The sequence below is a fragment of the Rattus norvegicus genome, chromosome 3, assembly GCF_036323735.1.
Source record: "Rattus norvegicus strain BN/NHsdMcwi chromosome 3, GRCr8, whole genome shotgun sequence".
In the NCBI taxonomy this organism is placed as follows: domain Eukaryota; kingdom Metazoa; phylum Chordata; class Mammalia; order Rodentia; family Muridae; genus Rattus; species Rattus norvegicus.
In genome coordinates, this window is record NC_086021.1 from 35,901,535 (window position 1) to 35,917,178 (window position 15,644).

At 53.6% G+C, this 15,644-nt stretch overlaps 1 protein-coding gene, 1 long non-coding RNA gene and 2 other non-coding genes across 15 annotated transcripts in view; 3 read left to right on the forward strand and 1 right to left on the reverse strand.

Moving 5' to 3' along the window:
- The window catches only part of Prrc2b (proline-rich coiled-coil 2B), an 85,838-nt gene extending 70,518 nt beyond the window's left edge, over nt 1-15,320 (forward strand). For 3 of the 11 annotated variants that reach the window (XM_006234005.3, XM_039104757.2, XM_039104754.2), the window contains 12 exons: nt 429-620; nt 730-927; nt 1,254-1,340; nt 2,218-2,322; nt 2,496-2,688; nt 3,386-3,483; nt 4,575-4,702; nt 5,107-5,347; nt 7,275-7,430; nt 8,033-8,124; nt 10,049-10,130; nt 11,349-15,320. In XM_006234005.3, the coding sequence (XP_006234067.1) occupies nt 429-620; nt 730-927; nt 1,254-1,340; nt 2,218-2,322; nt 2,496-2,688; nt 3,386-3,483; nt 4,575-4,702; nt 5,107-5,347; nt 7,275-7,430; nt 8,033-8,124; nt 10,049-10,130; nt 11,349-11,480 (1,704 nt within the window). In that variant the 3' untranslated portion in view covers nt 11,481-15,320. 11 annotated transcript variants of the gene reach the window in all.
- On the forward strand, nt 3,064-3,148 carry Snord62a (small nucleolar RNA, C/D box 62A). The gene has a single exon (XR_005503045.1). It is a non-coding gene; the product is annotated as a small nucleolar RNA SNORD62 (small nucleolar RNA).
- LOC103691765 (uncharacterized) lies at nt 4,004-11,349 on the reverse strand. Of its 2 annotated transcripts, XR_005502078.2 has the most exons (3): nt 9,343-11,349; nt 8,477-8,618; nt 4,004-4,998 (listed from the first exon to the last, which is right to left on the reverse strand). It is a non-coding gene; the product is annotated as an uncharacterized LOC103691765 (long non-coding RNA). The 2 variants fall into 2 exon arrangements; XR_010064752.1 differs by having other exon boundaries at nt 8,477-11,349.
- On the forward strand, nt 6,732-6,816 carry Snord62b (small nucleolar RNA, C/D box 62B). Its single transcript, XR_005503047.1, has one exon. It is a non-coding gene; the product is annotated as a small nucleolar RNA SNORD62 (small nucleolar RNA).
- Nucleotides 15,321-15,644: the final 324 nt, after the last annotated feature.

Here is a 15,644-nt window from a genome sequence, read left to right on the forward strand (position 1 = left end):
CACAAAGCACCCTACTGTGGTCCCTAGCTTGACACCCTCCCTCTTCAGTTTTGGTCTCTAGTTTCTGTGTGGTGCGTACAAGAGCAGAGAGGCAAGGGGAGATTCCTGGATAGGAGCTGAGTTGACAACCGCCTTTGAGCTGGCTTGCCCGGCACCTGTATGTTCTGAGGGAAATGAGTTTAGCGGCCCTTGTCTTAGATCCATGCAGGGTCTAGTGATCTTGAGCTTGGGTAGGATTGGGTAGGGTTGGCTCATTCATTACACGGGGTATGTGCCATGGGCCACTGTCACGTGGGCAGGTCTGGACTTTGGAGTGGATGTCGGTGGTCGGGGAGGAAGGCAGCTGATGGCGTCCACAGGCTGCCTCTTGGATGCTCGTGCTTTGCAGTTTGGGGTCAGGGATCTAACCCATTTTGTGCTCTGCACAGCAGGGTTTTAAGAGCAGCCAGGGAGATAGTGGTGTTGACTTGAGCGCGGAGTCTCGGGAGTCGTCTGCGACCTCCTCACAGCGCAGTTCCCCTTATGGTACTCTCAAGCCAGATGAGATGAGTGGGCCTGGCCTGGCGGAATCCAAGGCCGACAGCCACAAGGACCAAGCTCAGAAGCAGTCTGAGCACAAGGTAACCTAGAAGTCCCTTACACGGGGGCCAGGGCCTGGGCAGAAGAGGACTTCTTGGTCTTGTCTTCCTGGAAGCATGTGTGACTCAACCCCTCTGCTCTCCCACCAAGGACTCAGAACAAGGCTCTGGACAGAGCAAGGAACACAGACCAGGACCCATCGGCAATGAGCGGTCTCTGAAAAACAGAAAGGGCTCGGAAGGGGCCGAGCGGCTACAAGGGGCCGTCGTCCCGCCTGTTAATGGGGTAGAGATTCATGTGGACTCCGTGCTGCCTGTGCCGCCCATCGAGTTTGGAGTCAGTCCAAAAGTGAGCTTTGAGTCTTTCCCTTTTGTACTTAGGTGAACGCTTAGGGTTGTCTCCTAAAGGAGAAGGGGAAGCTGGGAACTGAGTGCTATTGGGAAGAAAGTTAGTACAGAGGCAGGGTTGGGCAGGTGTTACTGGATCGCTCTGTGGCACCAGTGGGTACAGCTGGACTCAGGCCAGCCAGAGGGTAGGGGAGACAAGTCAGGTGCCTTCCTTTCTTGTGTGTGGCCATCTCCTCTCGTGTGAGTGCATAGCGGACGCTCACTGACGTGGGCCCAGCGTGGGTGAGCTGGTCCGCGGCTCAGGTGCTGTGCGCTTTTCTCTTCCAGGACTCTGATTTCAGCCTGCCACCTGGGTCTGTTTCTGGTCCCGTGGGGAATCCAGTCGCCAAGCTTCAGGATGTCTTGGCTAGTAATGTAAGTCATCACGTCCTCTTCCGGCTCTGCCTGTGCACCCGCCCATGCTGGCTCTGCGGTTTGGGGACCTTTGGCTGAGATGATATCAGTCCTTTTAAGGAATGGGTCATTTGGCTTGCTTTAGCTCCATCTCCATGATGTGCTGCTAGCTATGGTGCAGACTGCTCTCCCTAGAGAGGGAGCTCGGGGCGAGCACTCTTAACACTGAGCCATTCACGCACGTGCACATTCATGTGCGCACACGCACACACGCAGGGCACAGACTATCCTAGTGACTAACTCTGGTTAAGCAGGAGGTGGCTCCTGGGAGCCAGGCTCCTTCAATGCAGGTGTGACTGCCATGGTGGGTTCTGTGCACTGGAGAAAGAGTGAGAGATTCAGCCCTGTGAGCGCTTGGAGAAGCAGCCAATAGCTTCTCTCATTGACCTGTCCTCTGGAGGTGTGCTGGCTGAGGGAGGAGGTCCAGACAGTGTTCCCAAGAGGGTTGGAGGAGGAGCTTTAGTGCTCTAGAATGTTGCCAGTCATTGGATGAAAACTGTTGGGCTTCAATCCTGAATGAGTTGTTAGGATTGGCTAATGAGCCCAGCACTCTAGGGTCCAGTCATTGCCTTTCCCACCTATGTTAGGACAGCCCAAAGAGCTGATTGACAGCCACCAACCACTTTTTCCTGTATGGACCTGGCCATCTCCAAGCCAGGCGGTAGGTCTCTGCCGAGCCAGGTGTCTGCTTTCTGGCAGCTTGGACGTGACTGGAGGGCCAGTGTGGGTACGGAGGTGACTTCCGTCATGGAAACCGATGTAGGGTGTGCTTGGATGACCAGCCGCCCTGTGTCTGAGCCCTGCCTGTGCCCCATGACTTTCTTTCTTCCGTCTCCAGGCAGGACTGACACAGAGTATTCCCATCCTTCGGCGGGATCACCACATCCAGAGAGCCATCGGCCTCTCCCCCATGTCTTTCCCCACTGCAGACCTCACGCTGAAGGTAAAGCCAGGCCTGCGCTGGCCTAGGGCCCTCACGGACACCTCAGCTTATGAGGAGGGGGAGGGGGAGCCCCCCCCCCGCACCCGCCCAGGCCTTAGGTTGCTGCTCTCCCCTTTTGTCCCCTTTTGTCCCCAGTAGTAATTTGCATCCTTCCCCTCCTCTTGCCTCTAAAGATGGAGTCTGCACGCAAGGCTTGGGAAAACTCCCCCAGTTTGCCGGAGCAGAATTCTCCAGGCGGTGCAGGCTCGGGCATCCAGCCTCCATCCTCTGTGGGCGCCTCCAACGGGGTCAACTACAGCTCCTTTGGTGGCGTGTCAATACCGCCCATGCCCGTGGCTTCTGTAGCGCCTTCTGCTTCGATGCCAGGTATCACATCCCCTAAGCTAGGCTCGGGAGCCTTCTCCGTTCGCTGTGGAGAAGCTCTGCTATCTCTGCTTTCACCCACAGGGCGTGTGTGACACTTGTGTCTAGGTCAGGTAGTTACAGCATCCCACGTGCTGTGGCCAGCGCAATCCCTGCTCTTGTGGGAAGCAGGATCGCCGTGCCATAGGGCAACATTTGGAATTGCCATAGAGGAGTGAGCAAAGATATGGCATTGAGTCAGACTCTAGTCATTGCCAAATCCCTGGCGAGCTGCTCTCTTCTCCAGTAAAGTGGGCTGATGACACAGCCACAGGATAGTGTACCCCTGAAGCAGGGGCTCGCTTGTGACTAGGGATTCTGAGGGCCCAGCTGCCACGGTCTCAGTGATGTGGTTCCAATAGATCCTTCTGACCCTCCACTGTGGACTCAAAGCAGGGAGATGAAGAGGACAGTGACTGAGAGACCGAGGCAACTTGGTCCCATAATAAACAGCCCTCCCAATGGCCCAGCACTCCCACAGGGGAGTAGCTGAAGGCTTAGGTGCTCTCCTCCTACACCTGCCTGGGGAGGTGTGCTGTGTCAGAAAGCCACACAGCCTCTGCTCACACATGTCCTCATCCCCTTTGAGTCCCCTGGGAAACATAGTTGTGTGCAATGGGAGGCTTGATCCTTTCCTTCCTTGTCTGTGTTCTGTTTCCAGGCAGCCACCTCCCACCTCTGTACTTGGATGGCCACGTTTTTGCAAGTCAGCCCCGACTGGTTCCTCAGACGATACCTCAGCAACAGAGTTACCAGCAGGTGAGCGTAGCAAGCCGGGGAGCCAGAGGTCAGTGGTCAGAGGCAGCATGGCTGTGGTCACTGCATTTCTTTGCTGGTGACCTTGCCCCCCCCAACCCCCACCCCACATGATACACGGCACTGGCAGGCCATGGCACCCAGAGAGTGTTTGGAGACGGAATCTGAGAGATGACAGGCATGGAGGGGGTACCCCAGACTCGTAGGATTAGCTGCAGTGGGGTTACGTTGCGAAGGGGAGCCTGACGGGCCTGAGCCTCTGGGCACAGAAGCATTAGAAAGAGCCGGGTTTATTGATAGGTAGGGTGCTGTCTTTGCACACGATTGAGATTCTGTCTGTGTGAGGCTGCTGTGGTTTGGAGCCTCCTTCCAAAGACTGGTGCTGGCCTCCCATAAAGCCCAAAGCCCGGCAGTGTTCCTACTCCAGGTCCAGTCCAGACAGGCTGGGGCTATCCTCAGCGCTTATGACGTGGCATTGTTAGCTTTCTCAGATTTTGATGCACTAAATGGATCTGAGTATATCCCTTCATTTTGTTTTTATTTTATGATGATTTTGCCTGCACATTTGTCTGTGCACTGTGTGCATACACTGCCCACAGAAGCCCAAAGGTGTGAGGTCCTCTGGGACGGGACCTGCAGACAGTCAGTCCTGGATGCTGAGAACTGAGCCCAGGTTTTCATCAAGAACCAGTGTTTTTAAACACTGACCTGTCTTTCTATCACTTTCTTTAAGTCTTACTCTAGTCCAGGCTGGCCTAGAACTATTTGGCCCTGGCTGAGCTGGAACTTAGAGAGGTCCTGTAGCCTCAACCCAAGGGTTGATACTACACGAGTAAGACACAACCCCCAGCTTGCATATATCCTAAAAAGGATCCTCAGAATTCCCCTCCATTGATGTGTGGAGCTGGACTCATTTGTACTATGTGGTTCCAGCAGTAGGGCGACCGTGCCTTGGTCTTACCACTCACTGACCTTTGCTGTGGGAAGACAGATCAGATGAGTGGAGCGGTGCCCTTGCCAGCCAGGCCAGGACTGGGTGGAAGCGGGGAGGTGTGTTGCAGACAACGCAGTCATCACCTGGCTCCTGTTCATAGGCCGCCACTGCCCAGCAGATCCCGATATCCCTTCACACGTCTCTGCAGGCACAGGCGCAGCTTGGGCTGAGGGGTGGACTTCCCGCCTCCCAGTCCCAGGAGATCTTCAGCTCCCTGCAGCCTTTCAGGTGAGACAGCCAGGTGTGAGACCCCCCGTGCTGCCCTGCTGTCCTGGGTGCTGCTCCGGGGCTGTGGACTGGGTCATTAGATGCGCCGTACTCCTTCCCAGTGTACCACAGACCGCTGGGTCTTCTTCCCATGCCCTTCCCTCTTCACTGTCCCGTCTCCCGTGCCCCAGAGAATCCCTTCTGTGTGTGCAGTGGCTTTAGTCTTGGGCCTCTCTGGCTCTTCCGGGCCTGCCACAGCTTGGGTATGGTCCCCTGGTCAGCAATATCAGGATCACTCCAGTCCTCTGAGTCATTCTCTGTGGAAGTGGGGATCTATTAGCAAGTCCTTGGTCCCTGTGCTCACCCATGTCGGAGACAGGTTTGTACCTTGTTCACCTGTCCTGACCTCCATCTGGCTTTTGCAGGTCTCAGGTGTACATGCACCCCAGCCTGTCACCACCCAGCACTATGATCCTCTCTGGGGGCACGGCCTTGAAACCCCCATACTCTGCATTTCCCGGCATACAGCCCTTGGAGATGGTGAAGCCACAATCTGGCTCACCCTACCAGCCCATGAGTGGAAACCAGGCCCTGGTCTATGAGGGCCAACTCGGCCAGGCTGCTGGGCTGGGTGCCTCCCAGATGCTGGACTCCCAGCTCCCACAGGTCAGTTTGGTTTCTTGTTAGTCTCCTCCTTCCTTGCCTCTCAGTTGCCTCTTGTGTGCTGATGTTCAAATGTATATCCTAGACACAGAGACTCTTACTAGTCCCACAGCGCCATGTTCTCCTGGCTTCCCCTTCCTCTAGAGCTCTGGTCTAGAGATGTCTGCACTGAAATGGTGTTTGTGGGACTGGAAATGGGGCAGGTGTCATATTTGTTCCTCTATCCCTAGTCCTCACTTCAGAACCTGAGTCAGAGTTACCTGGGCCTGCCCTCTCTGCATATTGGAGCTTTCCCCTGCTGAATTGTACCTCCCTCCTGTGTGGCACCTGAGGGCCTGTCGCTCTTTCTCCATCAGGATGCCCTTGTCCATGCCCGTGTGTAAGGATCATGTGTGGTCCCCAGCTCTGCCTATCTACCTGATAATTCTCAGTGCTCTAAGCACTCTGACCCCAGGCTACTCCCGGACCTGCCCCTCTCACAACCCCCGGGAGTACACCCACAGAGCCGTGCACGCACTCTGTCTCCATCAGTCCTATGTCCTAGGGGTCACTTCCTGATGCTTCCCCCATGCTGTACTGTCCTCCGTCCCCCTGACTGCTTGCTTCCTATCCCTCAAATACCCCTTGTCCAGCAGGCCACCTAGTGGTATCCTTCTCTGTCTTTTCCGTGTAGAGGGAGGCTCACTGTTGACCTCTTCACTGAGGAGTTTTCTTTAGAGCCCACCCTCAGCCACCCCATCACAGCATCACCCACTTGCTTTGGACTCCTAAAATCATCTTCAAGACATTTTCCCTGGCTCTCCTGTCTCCTTACACCCTTTTCCTTCCTTCCTTCCTCCCTTCCTTCCTTCCTCCTTCCTTCCTCCTTCCTTCCTTCCTTCCTTCCTTCCTTCCTTCCTTCCCTGTCCCCATCTAATTGTGGGTGCGCCCTTCATTCCTGTCTTTGCATTCCTTCCTGGTCACTGTCATCCAAGCACTGCTCTTTGCCAGGTTTAACCGTGGGTCCCCTGTGGCTGCCCAGCATCGCCACTTTGTATCTCATGGCAGCTCCAGCATGCTGCCTCCAAGGCCTGGTTTCCCTCCAGTCCTGCTCATCTGAGCTGCAGTACTCCATCCTGCTGTTCCCACCCCTCTGGCCCTTCAGTGGCTCCTGTCACACGCACACGCTCACGCACACATGCACTCATACACACACCCATCCTTACTACCCTGCCCCGGGCCGTGCCGGATCTGCAGAGCCTTACTCTTTGCTCTGCTTTTGCCCTTGGTTCTCAGTACCCTGTGCAATCAGCAGCCCAGCCAGGCTGTCTCCTGCTGGGCATCGTCCTTGCTTATCTTTACTCTGTCCCAGCTGCGCTCTGCTCTGAGGTCCTGGTGTCACTATAAGTCTCAGTGATGTGGTTCCAATAGATCCTTCTGACCCTCCACTGTGGACTCAAAGCAGGGAGATGAAGAGGACAGCGACTGAGAGACCCAAGTGGCCCAGCTCTGCCCAGTGCTTATCCTCCTCCTCAGGCTTGTTCTGAACTTGGGACATGATCTTTTGTGCCCCGTGGGCTGTGTGTTCTGTCTGGCATCCTCCACAAGGCTCCAGTTATCTTTCTTTTCTGCCATCATTGATTCAAAGATCTGTGGTTCCCATCTCTGTGAGGCCAGGCTTCCTGTGCAGCTGTTGTGTGGGGAAGCTCTCTGCCGCATTCAGCTGTGTGCAGCATGTCACATACATTGCCCTGTCGGTGTCACTGCGTATGCCTGACAGTGCCCTGTCCCTTCTCCAGCACCCTTCGTTTAGTGAAAACTTGAACGCCTGAGGACACAGCCTCCTGCAGGTGCAGAGGCCACTCAGGAGTGTTGCATCCCCTCCCAGATGCATGTTTTAGCTTTCTCCCCAGTGTCCCTTCTGTCTCCTGACTGTCCTGTCACCCAACAGCTAACTATGCCACTGCCTCGGTATGGCTCCGGGCAGCAGCCACTGATCCTGCCACAGTCCATTCAGCTGCCTCCAGGACAGAGTCTCTCCGTTGGAGCCCCCCGGAGGATTCCTCCACCTGGCTCCCAACCACCAGTCCTGAACACCAGCAGAGAGGTAAAGGTGGCCCCAGAGAGGGGCGCTGTGCAGCCAAAGCCTCTACCATGGAACAACTATAGAAAGGGCACGCCTCCAGTCTCTCCCACTACAAAGGCTGCCGTCTCAGATGCCAGATTATTTTTGCTTATGTGTAAACTAGTCAGGAAGACAGGCGTGGGCATGTGCCAGACTACCAGGCAGCAAGGGAGGTAGACAGCCAGTGTCTTAGCCAATGGGGAGGAGCCACATGGAGCCACACCGATGCAGGACCTAGAATCTTGTATAAGAACAGGAGTCTGCGTCTTGCCAGGTCTTGGCTCTGATGTGGCTGGTGTCTGGGTGATGTGCACAGAGCAGCCAGTCCCCATGGCTGTGCATATTTACCTCTCGTGGCCTTTCAAGGAAGAGTCCCTGTACTCTTGAGCCTGCTTTTAATCCTAGCACTCAGAAAGCTAAGTCAAGGGACGAGGACAGCCTTAGTTATGGAGTGAGGCGTAGTCTCGGAAGAATAAACACTAGGACTCAGGCCTCCCCTTGGGTCCAGGCTGGGGTTGGGGGCCACCATGGGCTAGGCTGTCTCTGGGCTGCTGATTGACTCTGTTGCTTCTTGGCCACTCTAGTCCACTCAGATGGAGTTGAAAGGCTTCCACTTTGCCGACAATAAACAGAATGTTTCTACCGGAGGCTCCGCACCATCCCCGCAGGCCTACAGGTAAGATGAGCCCTGGGGGCTGGGGCTCATTGCCAAGTATTCCATAAGTCACTTCAGAGAGCCCATGGGCCCAGGGAAGGGCATTGTAGCATGGCCCCCCTTGTATACCTGAGTGTTACTGAGGCATCCTTGCAACGTGCTCATACTGTTAGTTATGGCAGAGTGAGTCCTAGGGAAAACAGATTTGTTTCTAATTCTACAGGGTAAGATGCTCCGAGAGGTGAGAACTTTCTGGGGTGTCAGCCACAGCCCCACGGTCTCATATCCAAACTCACCCTCTGATCCCTATTAGAGAACTTCTTAAAGTTGGATGTGGGTGGCCTTTCTTCCCAAACCACAAACTGGTACCTACTGTTTACTTCCTTGGTCTGGGTTCTCTGCCTCCAGTAACCATTGGAGGTTCCCCTTGGCTTGATTCAGAGGTGTCTGTTGGATCATGGCAGGGGCTCCTGATTCCATCCTGCTGGGTTGAGGATGTCGCTCTGGGCCTGGGCCTGAGAGAATATAGAGCCTCATACCTCGTGTTTAAACACCGAGTGGGACAGACAGATCTGTAGTCTTTCTAGAGGTCACTCAGCAACACACGTGCAGGTCGAGTCCCACCGGCCGGGCCCCACTCTCCTGACACTCCGGCGTGCTGGCCTCCGTCTTTCCCCCAAGTCACGGCCATAAAGTGAAGGCCCCTGGTCTGTCTTAACACCCCTGCTGTTGTGGCTTTTGTTTGTGCATGAATACATTCTATTCTGCTGCCAATGCCTGGCCGAGGGCCCGTACAGCGGAGTCATGCGAATGGAGGAAGGGAGGGAGGAACCTTCAGGAAGGCGCACACACCATAGTCCTGCCTGCCCAGTGTGACTGCGGAAACCTGGGCTCAGTAGGCTGTAAGGAGGGAACAGTCTTGAAAGAAACTGGGCACTCTGTCCACAGATTGAAAATATTTGGGAGTGGGAAGGGGCCAAAATGGTTTCTTGTCACCATTTCTAACCTGTGTGGTATGGCTGCCGTCTGCATAATGACTGTTAGCAGTCGAGAGAGGATTTGTCAAGGGTAAGGAGGAGCTAGGAGTCGATCAGTGTCGAGGGCAGGTGTACTTCATGAGGCTCTTGGTTCCATACCCAGAACCAAACCAAAAAACAACAGAACAAAAAAAAAAAAAAAAAAAAAAAAAAACAGACAAAACCCATCTCCTGGAGAACATGGCTAGTTACATGTACATACCGTGTTAATTATCTGTGAGGCCTGGGACAGACTGTGACATGATGGAGGGGCTGCTGGAGGTGGGAGACACAGGCATCATGGTGACCAGAGGGATCGCTTTGACTCTTGTGTACTGCCCCAAGGTTTTCAGGAAATGAGCAAGTGAGACATGCCTTGCAAAAAAGGAGTCCTCAGTTAGAAATTAAAGGGATGTGCTGTCCCCATGATAACTTTGGGCTATGAGGGTACCTAGCACTAGACAGCCTCGTCCCTGGGAGACTCGCTGGCCTCTGCGTTGTACTCTTTCTTACAGATCTTTTTCTCATGAAACATCTAAGCCCTGGGGCCTAAATGCAGTTGTAGATCTCTCCCCTCCCCGACAAGTGAGAACGAGGCAACCCCTGGTATAGCTCCTGGGAAGCCACTGCAAGCCTTCATGTGGACACTGAATCACATTGATCCAGATCCCACAGCCCGAGGATGGCACTGGCTGTCTGCTCCTCTCCTGGGTGTATCTCCGGGGAGTGCCGAGGGACACTGTGGGCACTGTGTGACCACCCTCCTCCCTGTTTGCATTCTTGGCTGTCTCAGATCTGTGCTTTCCGTCTGCTAAGGCCTCTGGCCAGAGAGCCTCCCTGTCTCCATCTGCCTCCTTGTGCTGCTAGGCGTTGACTCCTTCTCTGTGGTGACGCGTGTGTATTCTCAACCCTGCCTTTGGTTTTTTCAGGCCTAGCTCTGCTAGCCCCAGTGGGAAGCCCTCTGGATCAGCAGTTAACATGGGCTCTGTGCAGGGACACTACGTTCAACAGGTAGAAGATGGCTTCCCAGACCCTGCAGCCCTGGACACTTAGGCCTGTCTCCCAGCGCCAAAGGAGAGGGGACCGTCCAACTGATGGACCGTTTTTATTAAGGGAAATGTGCCCTAGTGCTTAGAGCTGGGCCACCTGAGTTTCTCCTGGCAAAAGCACTTCTCTTGATGGGTGTTTGGATCCTTCCTTGTCCTGCAGAGAAGGGAGGAGCCTGGTTCCCACAGGAGATGCCAGAAGGTGTACTATGTGCAGCCATTTACGGCTGTCCTGGCGCTCGAGGAGACACGGTTAGGCCCGGGGTTAGCTCAGAGGCTGGTGTGTGTGTGCTAGCGTCAGTGAGTGCTGTGGCATGTCTCTGTCTGCCTGGGTGGGGTCACAGGCAGGATGCAGCCCCCCCCCCACTTTACAGTGACGGCTTCTCTCTCCCCGTACGCCCTTTTCTCTTCCTCCCGTAAAGCTGGGCTGGGCCTTCAGAGCTCAGGACCTTGGTCAGGCCTGGAACTTAATGAATTTGTCAGTGACAGGTGGAGACTGTGAGGTCGATGGCTCTCTTTTTGCCTCCCTTTCCTAGTGTTCCTTGGAGGTCACTGCTCTTGCTCCTGGATGGGTTTCTTACCCTTTCTCCCAGAGCTGAGGGCATAACTCAGGGGCAGAGCATTTGCCTAGCCTGTGTGAGGCCCTGGGTTCCAACTCCAGCTGACAAAACAACAAAAACCACCCAACAAAGTTTACCCCAGAAGTTAGACGAGGCCTCGCGCAGGCAGCCGCTATGCAGAGTCCTGGCCAGTGAACCCTGAGATGAGAGGGGGTCCTGGGGAAATGCCAAGGGATACTTGGGTGGGGGCTTGATTGAATCGTGTGCCAAGATCTAGGCGATCTGTTGGCTTCATCCCTCTACTGTTAGATGGGTACCCAGGCCCATGGGGTAGATTGGCCTGCTGAAGGGGCTGTTTGCTTGCCAGTGGGGCACAGGGTGCACTGATTTGCAAAGGCCCTTCCCATCATCAGCATTGGGACATGAAATGTTCGCTAAGGGTGTCTTACCGCCTTTCTGAATCACTGCACCCGTGGGAGGGACCAGGGCAGTTCTGGCTGCACACCAGGCTCCTCCCTGGTCTTGTGAAGGTAGCTTTTGGTCTGACACCGGAGCAGGAAGGGAGTGGTCTCTACACATTTTGCCCTGCAGTCACTTTGATTTTCCTGTCCATCTATCCCAAGGCCAAGCGAGTGGATGAAAAGCCCAGTCTGGGAACCGTGAAGCTGCAGGAGGCCTCTTCAGCCACCTCCCAGATGAAGCGAACTGGAGCAATCAAGCCACGGGCAGTCAAGGTGGAGGGGAGTAAAGCCTGAAGGTGCCTGGCATCTCTTGCCTCACCCTAACAGGGATGGTGCACCACACCAGCTTGGACAGCCACCACCTGGGACTTGCCAGATCCACCGTCCCACTGTCCTACCACCTGGCCTGGACAGAGCTCTCTTCCACTCCCGAAAGCTCCTGAAAGTTCCATCGTCAGCCATCCCACATCGTGGATATATGGCATTGACCTGCTTGCTTTGGTACAAAAGAGCAGACTCCCTCCTTCCCGCCCCTCTGCCCGGTGACTGTGGAGTGAGCCTCAGTGCAGTGCAGACCTGCCTGCCCGCCCCGTTCCCTAGGCACAGTGGTTTGGCAGCAGGGTCATTTTAGCTGGAGGCTTTTTTGTTTTAAAAAGCAGCTAAGGTTTTTACAAAGGGGAAATGAGAACAAAATGCTAGCTACGTCTGTATAGCTGAACTTTTATACAGTCCTCGCTGTCCTCTCTGCTCTGCTGTCCCCAGTGGTCGCCTTTTATCTCTGTCCTGTTTGACATGTCACAGCGCTACCTTAAGAGGTGATTCTTAAGAGTCACAGTCTCTCTCTCTCTCTCTCTCTCTCTCTCTCTCTCTCACACACACACACACACACACACACACACACACACACACACACACACACAGGTTGGCTAATCTTTGGGGTTTGGAGGACATGAATGGACACTCTGGTTGGCCCCTAACCATCTTGGGCACTGTGAAGTTGGTATCTGAGTTTAGCTCCAGCCGCTGGCATGGAGTTAATGTTCCAGAATAAGAATGATCTGTTCTGGGCCCTTCTGCTGTCGTGGGGCACACTGAGTACTGCACACCAGAGGAATGTTGGAGTTAGTCACCATTTTGTAATCCAGATTGGCCCCACTCGGGGACTGTGAGCTAAGGCTCCGTGCTTTAGCCCCTTGGGTGGCTTTGTTCCCCACTCACTTCCTTTCCTCTTTGTGCAGCCTGCTGTGTCCGTCTGGATCCCTGTCCATCCATCCACCCCTCATGGCTTATCACCAGAATCAATATAAGGACACAGGTAGACACCCATTAACCAAGTTTGCCACAGGAAAGACTGTGGCGCTCATCTTGTGTCCTTCACCCGTGGCAGCAGGGCAGGCTGTTGGGGGTAGGGTTGCCAAGCAACAAGTGTGTTACCCTTCCTTAGAGAACTGGGCGGGGTCAAGGTATAAGAGGGCCTGCAGAGAAGCCTATACAGCCTCCCTCAGAGGGTGGCGTCTTCCACTGCTGCTGTTTGTGTGAGCTCCTGTGTGCGAAGCTTCTTGCTTCCACTAAGAACGAGGAAGTTTCCCCGTTGCTCAAAGGAGAATGAAGGGGGATTTCAGGGTGCTCAGCTGCTGTCTGGGATCCCCATTTAATCATCCGCCTGGGGATGCTGAAGACTGACTGCTTCAAAGAGCTCACAGTTGGACAAGGGCTGGGACAAATGTGTGGGTCTGTCCTCAAGTGTCACCAGGGGCATGAGAGCAGAAATGCAGCTTAGGAGCTCTGAAGTGGCTTCGCCCTGTCTAGTTGGTTGCTGGAAGGAAGCACAAGTCTCCCCAGCATTACCAGACAGGGCAGCCTTAGTGCAGAGTTCCATTGCAACTGCAGCAGTCCGCTCCTTCCTTCTCGCCTCTGCTCTCCGACCTTTGTCCACTCTCTGTCCCATCTCTTCTCTTGCATCCCTCCTCAAAAGCACTCCACTTAGGAGTCGCTGGCACAGATCTGCCTGTGCCCCTACTGCTCTCCCCTGTAAGTGTCTGGTTACTGTCCCAGTGATTGAGTCCTCTGCCCCACTGCCAAGCTCTACCCTGTAAGACTCAGTAAAAGCCACACAGTCACCTCTACCTGTCCTCCTTAGAAATGCGGCCAGACCCACCTCACCTAATGCTTGGTGGGCATGTGTCAAAAGAAGCAAACATTTTCTCCTTCAGAATTTTCACAGGATGCTGTTACAAACTCAAAGTGTGCCCTTTAGGTGAGCCTGCTGTCAGAATGGCAGTACTCCCTGTTAAGAAAAATTAGGAGGTCACCTGTTTTCAGTCCTTTCTCACCCTGTATTTCCCTCCTGCCTCCCACCCTAAATAAAAACAAGAAACACTAGAATTTATTTATATGTATTGATGTTGTAGGTCTAGATGGAAAAAAAAGTAAATGTCCCACTGCTCTGTTTATATAATGTCTGAATTACTCTGCAGGGAAGGCCAGGAAATTGCATGTGAAATTTGGTGTGCTCATCACCTCTGTGGTCTCGGCTGTGGGCCCCTCCCCTCTGAGAGGCACATTTGCAACTAGACTCTGGGGACAGAGGGCAGGCTTCAGGCCAAAGGTCCCTGCCCTCAGATGATCTGGTTAAGCCAAGGTTTTAGTACAGAGGTTTTAAGGTGCAATATCTATCTCTTCATGTGGTTGTTAGAGTCAAGCTCAAAGTGTAATAGGACTTGGGCCTTATTTTGGTTTCAAACCCCCATCTTCAGATCACACATAAAAACAGGAACGTCTGTCAAGGTGCCATGGCCTTTGGTGGGAACAGATAAAGCCCAGTCCCTGCCTTTTCTACTGCTGAGATGGGTGGAGGTGGGCAGAATCCTTTACTCCTGTCTGCTGAAGCCACCTCCTCCTGCCAGTGGCTTCACTGGTGCCACTGACGGTGAAATCCATGGTTTGGCAACCAGGACTCTTCAGTCTGTTGGTCCTGATGCAGCGTGTAGCATCTGTTGGTGATGACTTCCGCCAGCTGTATTTAGTCTGGTCTCTCAGCAGTTGCTTTCCTTGTCTTATTCCCAAGTTTACCATCTTCAAGTTCAGAGTTCACAGGACACTTCTGGGTCTGATTCCTTACGGGGAATAAATAGCAGGTGGCTGCTGTGCACGTTCAGAAAAGCTGGTTCATTTTCAAAGCCAGGGCTGCTCTGCTGCTTCTAGATTCTTGGATAATGTGTCAACGTCAACCTTGCCGTTCTGTCTTCTGGAGCCACCTTCCAGAGGGTCCATGATGAAGTCATGAAGGATTTGACACCTAGGGCCCAGGGCACAAGGGTGTGCCCACTGAGGCCATGAGGCAACTCTGGCTAAGTCTGCCCCGAAACATCCTGCATGTTTCCTTTCAGTCTACCTTGCCCTCATTCCCAGCAAGTCTGGGTTAGAGGGTCCGGGGGAATCTTACAAGCAAGGGCACAGGAGTCCATCTTCTGTTTTCTTTGATGAGTGGGGAAGCGAGCTCTTTTGTGAGATGGCTCTAAGACAAGTTAGGTCATTTGGAACAGACTCATCGGTGTTGGTTGGGGACGAGCACAGTCACCCAGCTGTGCTCTCCACTAGGCCTACTAGCTCTGACTAGTGATCTTCCAGGCGCATGACACCTGCAGCTCCCAGTTGCCTGCTTCAGACCTGCAACGTCCCCAGGCCCCGTCTTTGGCATGTCACAGTCTCGGAGCAGCAGGTCCTGTGGAGGCTCTGCAGGCTCCTGTTGGAAAGGGGTCCTGTGCCCTCAGCTGCTTTCCAACTCATACCTTTTGTAGAAAAGGACTTGGGGGGGGGGGGTTGTTCTTTTTGAGGGTCCTTTTGTTTCTTTTGCTTTTCTTTTGGCCTTCCCTCTGTCTTTCACTTAGACCAGCTATCTGAAAGGGCAGACGATGCTAAAAGTGTCCTGTGCAGCTTGTTTAGACGTGATATGGGGAACCTCTTACTTCGGATGGGAAATGGAATCGTGAAATCACCCTCCCTTCCCTCCGGGTCAGTCCCTGTTGTTTCTCCTTTCAAATATGTGATTGTACTAGGTCTTTCCATATGAAAGAACTCTCCTTATTTAAATAAAAAAAGTCTAAAAAAAATAAAGCCAAACATGCTTTCTCAGGTTGTCCATTTTCTGTCATTGGAAGAATATTGTTTCATGGCTTCCTGGGAACCTAGGAGAGGCCAAAATACCTTAGGGAACGCCACACTGTGCTGTGGTGGGGTCCACAGACAGTCACTATGTCTCCCATAATTGTATTGGTTATTTTAAAACCTTAAGACAGGATTCTAAAGATGTCCTCAATGTGGAGTGAGGGTGACTTGGGGAAATGGAGCAAGGTGTCTGGTCTCTAAGCCAGGAAGGGGCTGCAGGTTATACAAATTAGTACATATTCAAAGACATTAGTTGATACGCATGGAGTTTTCTTTTCCCTAGGTCTGACG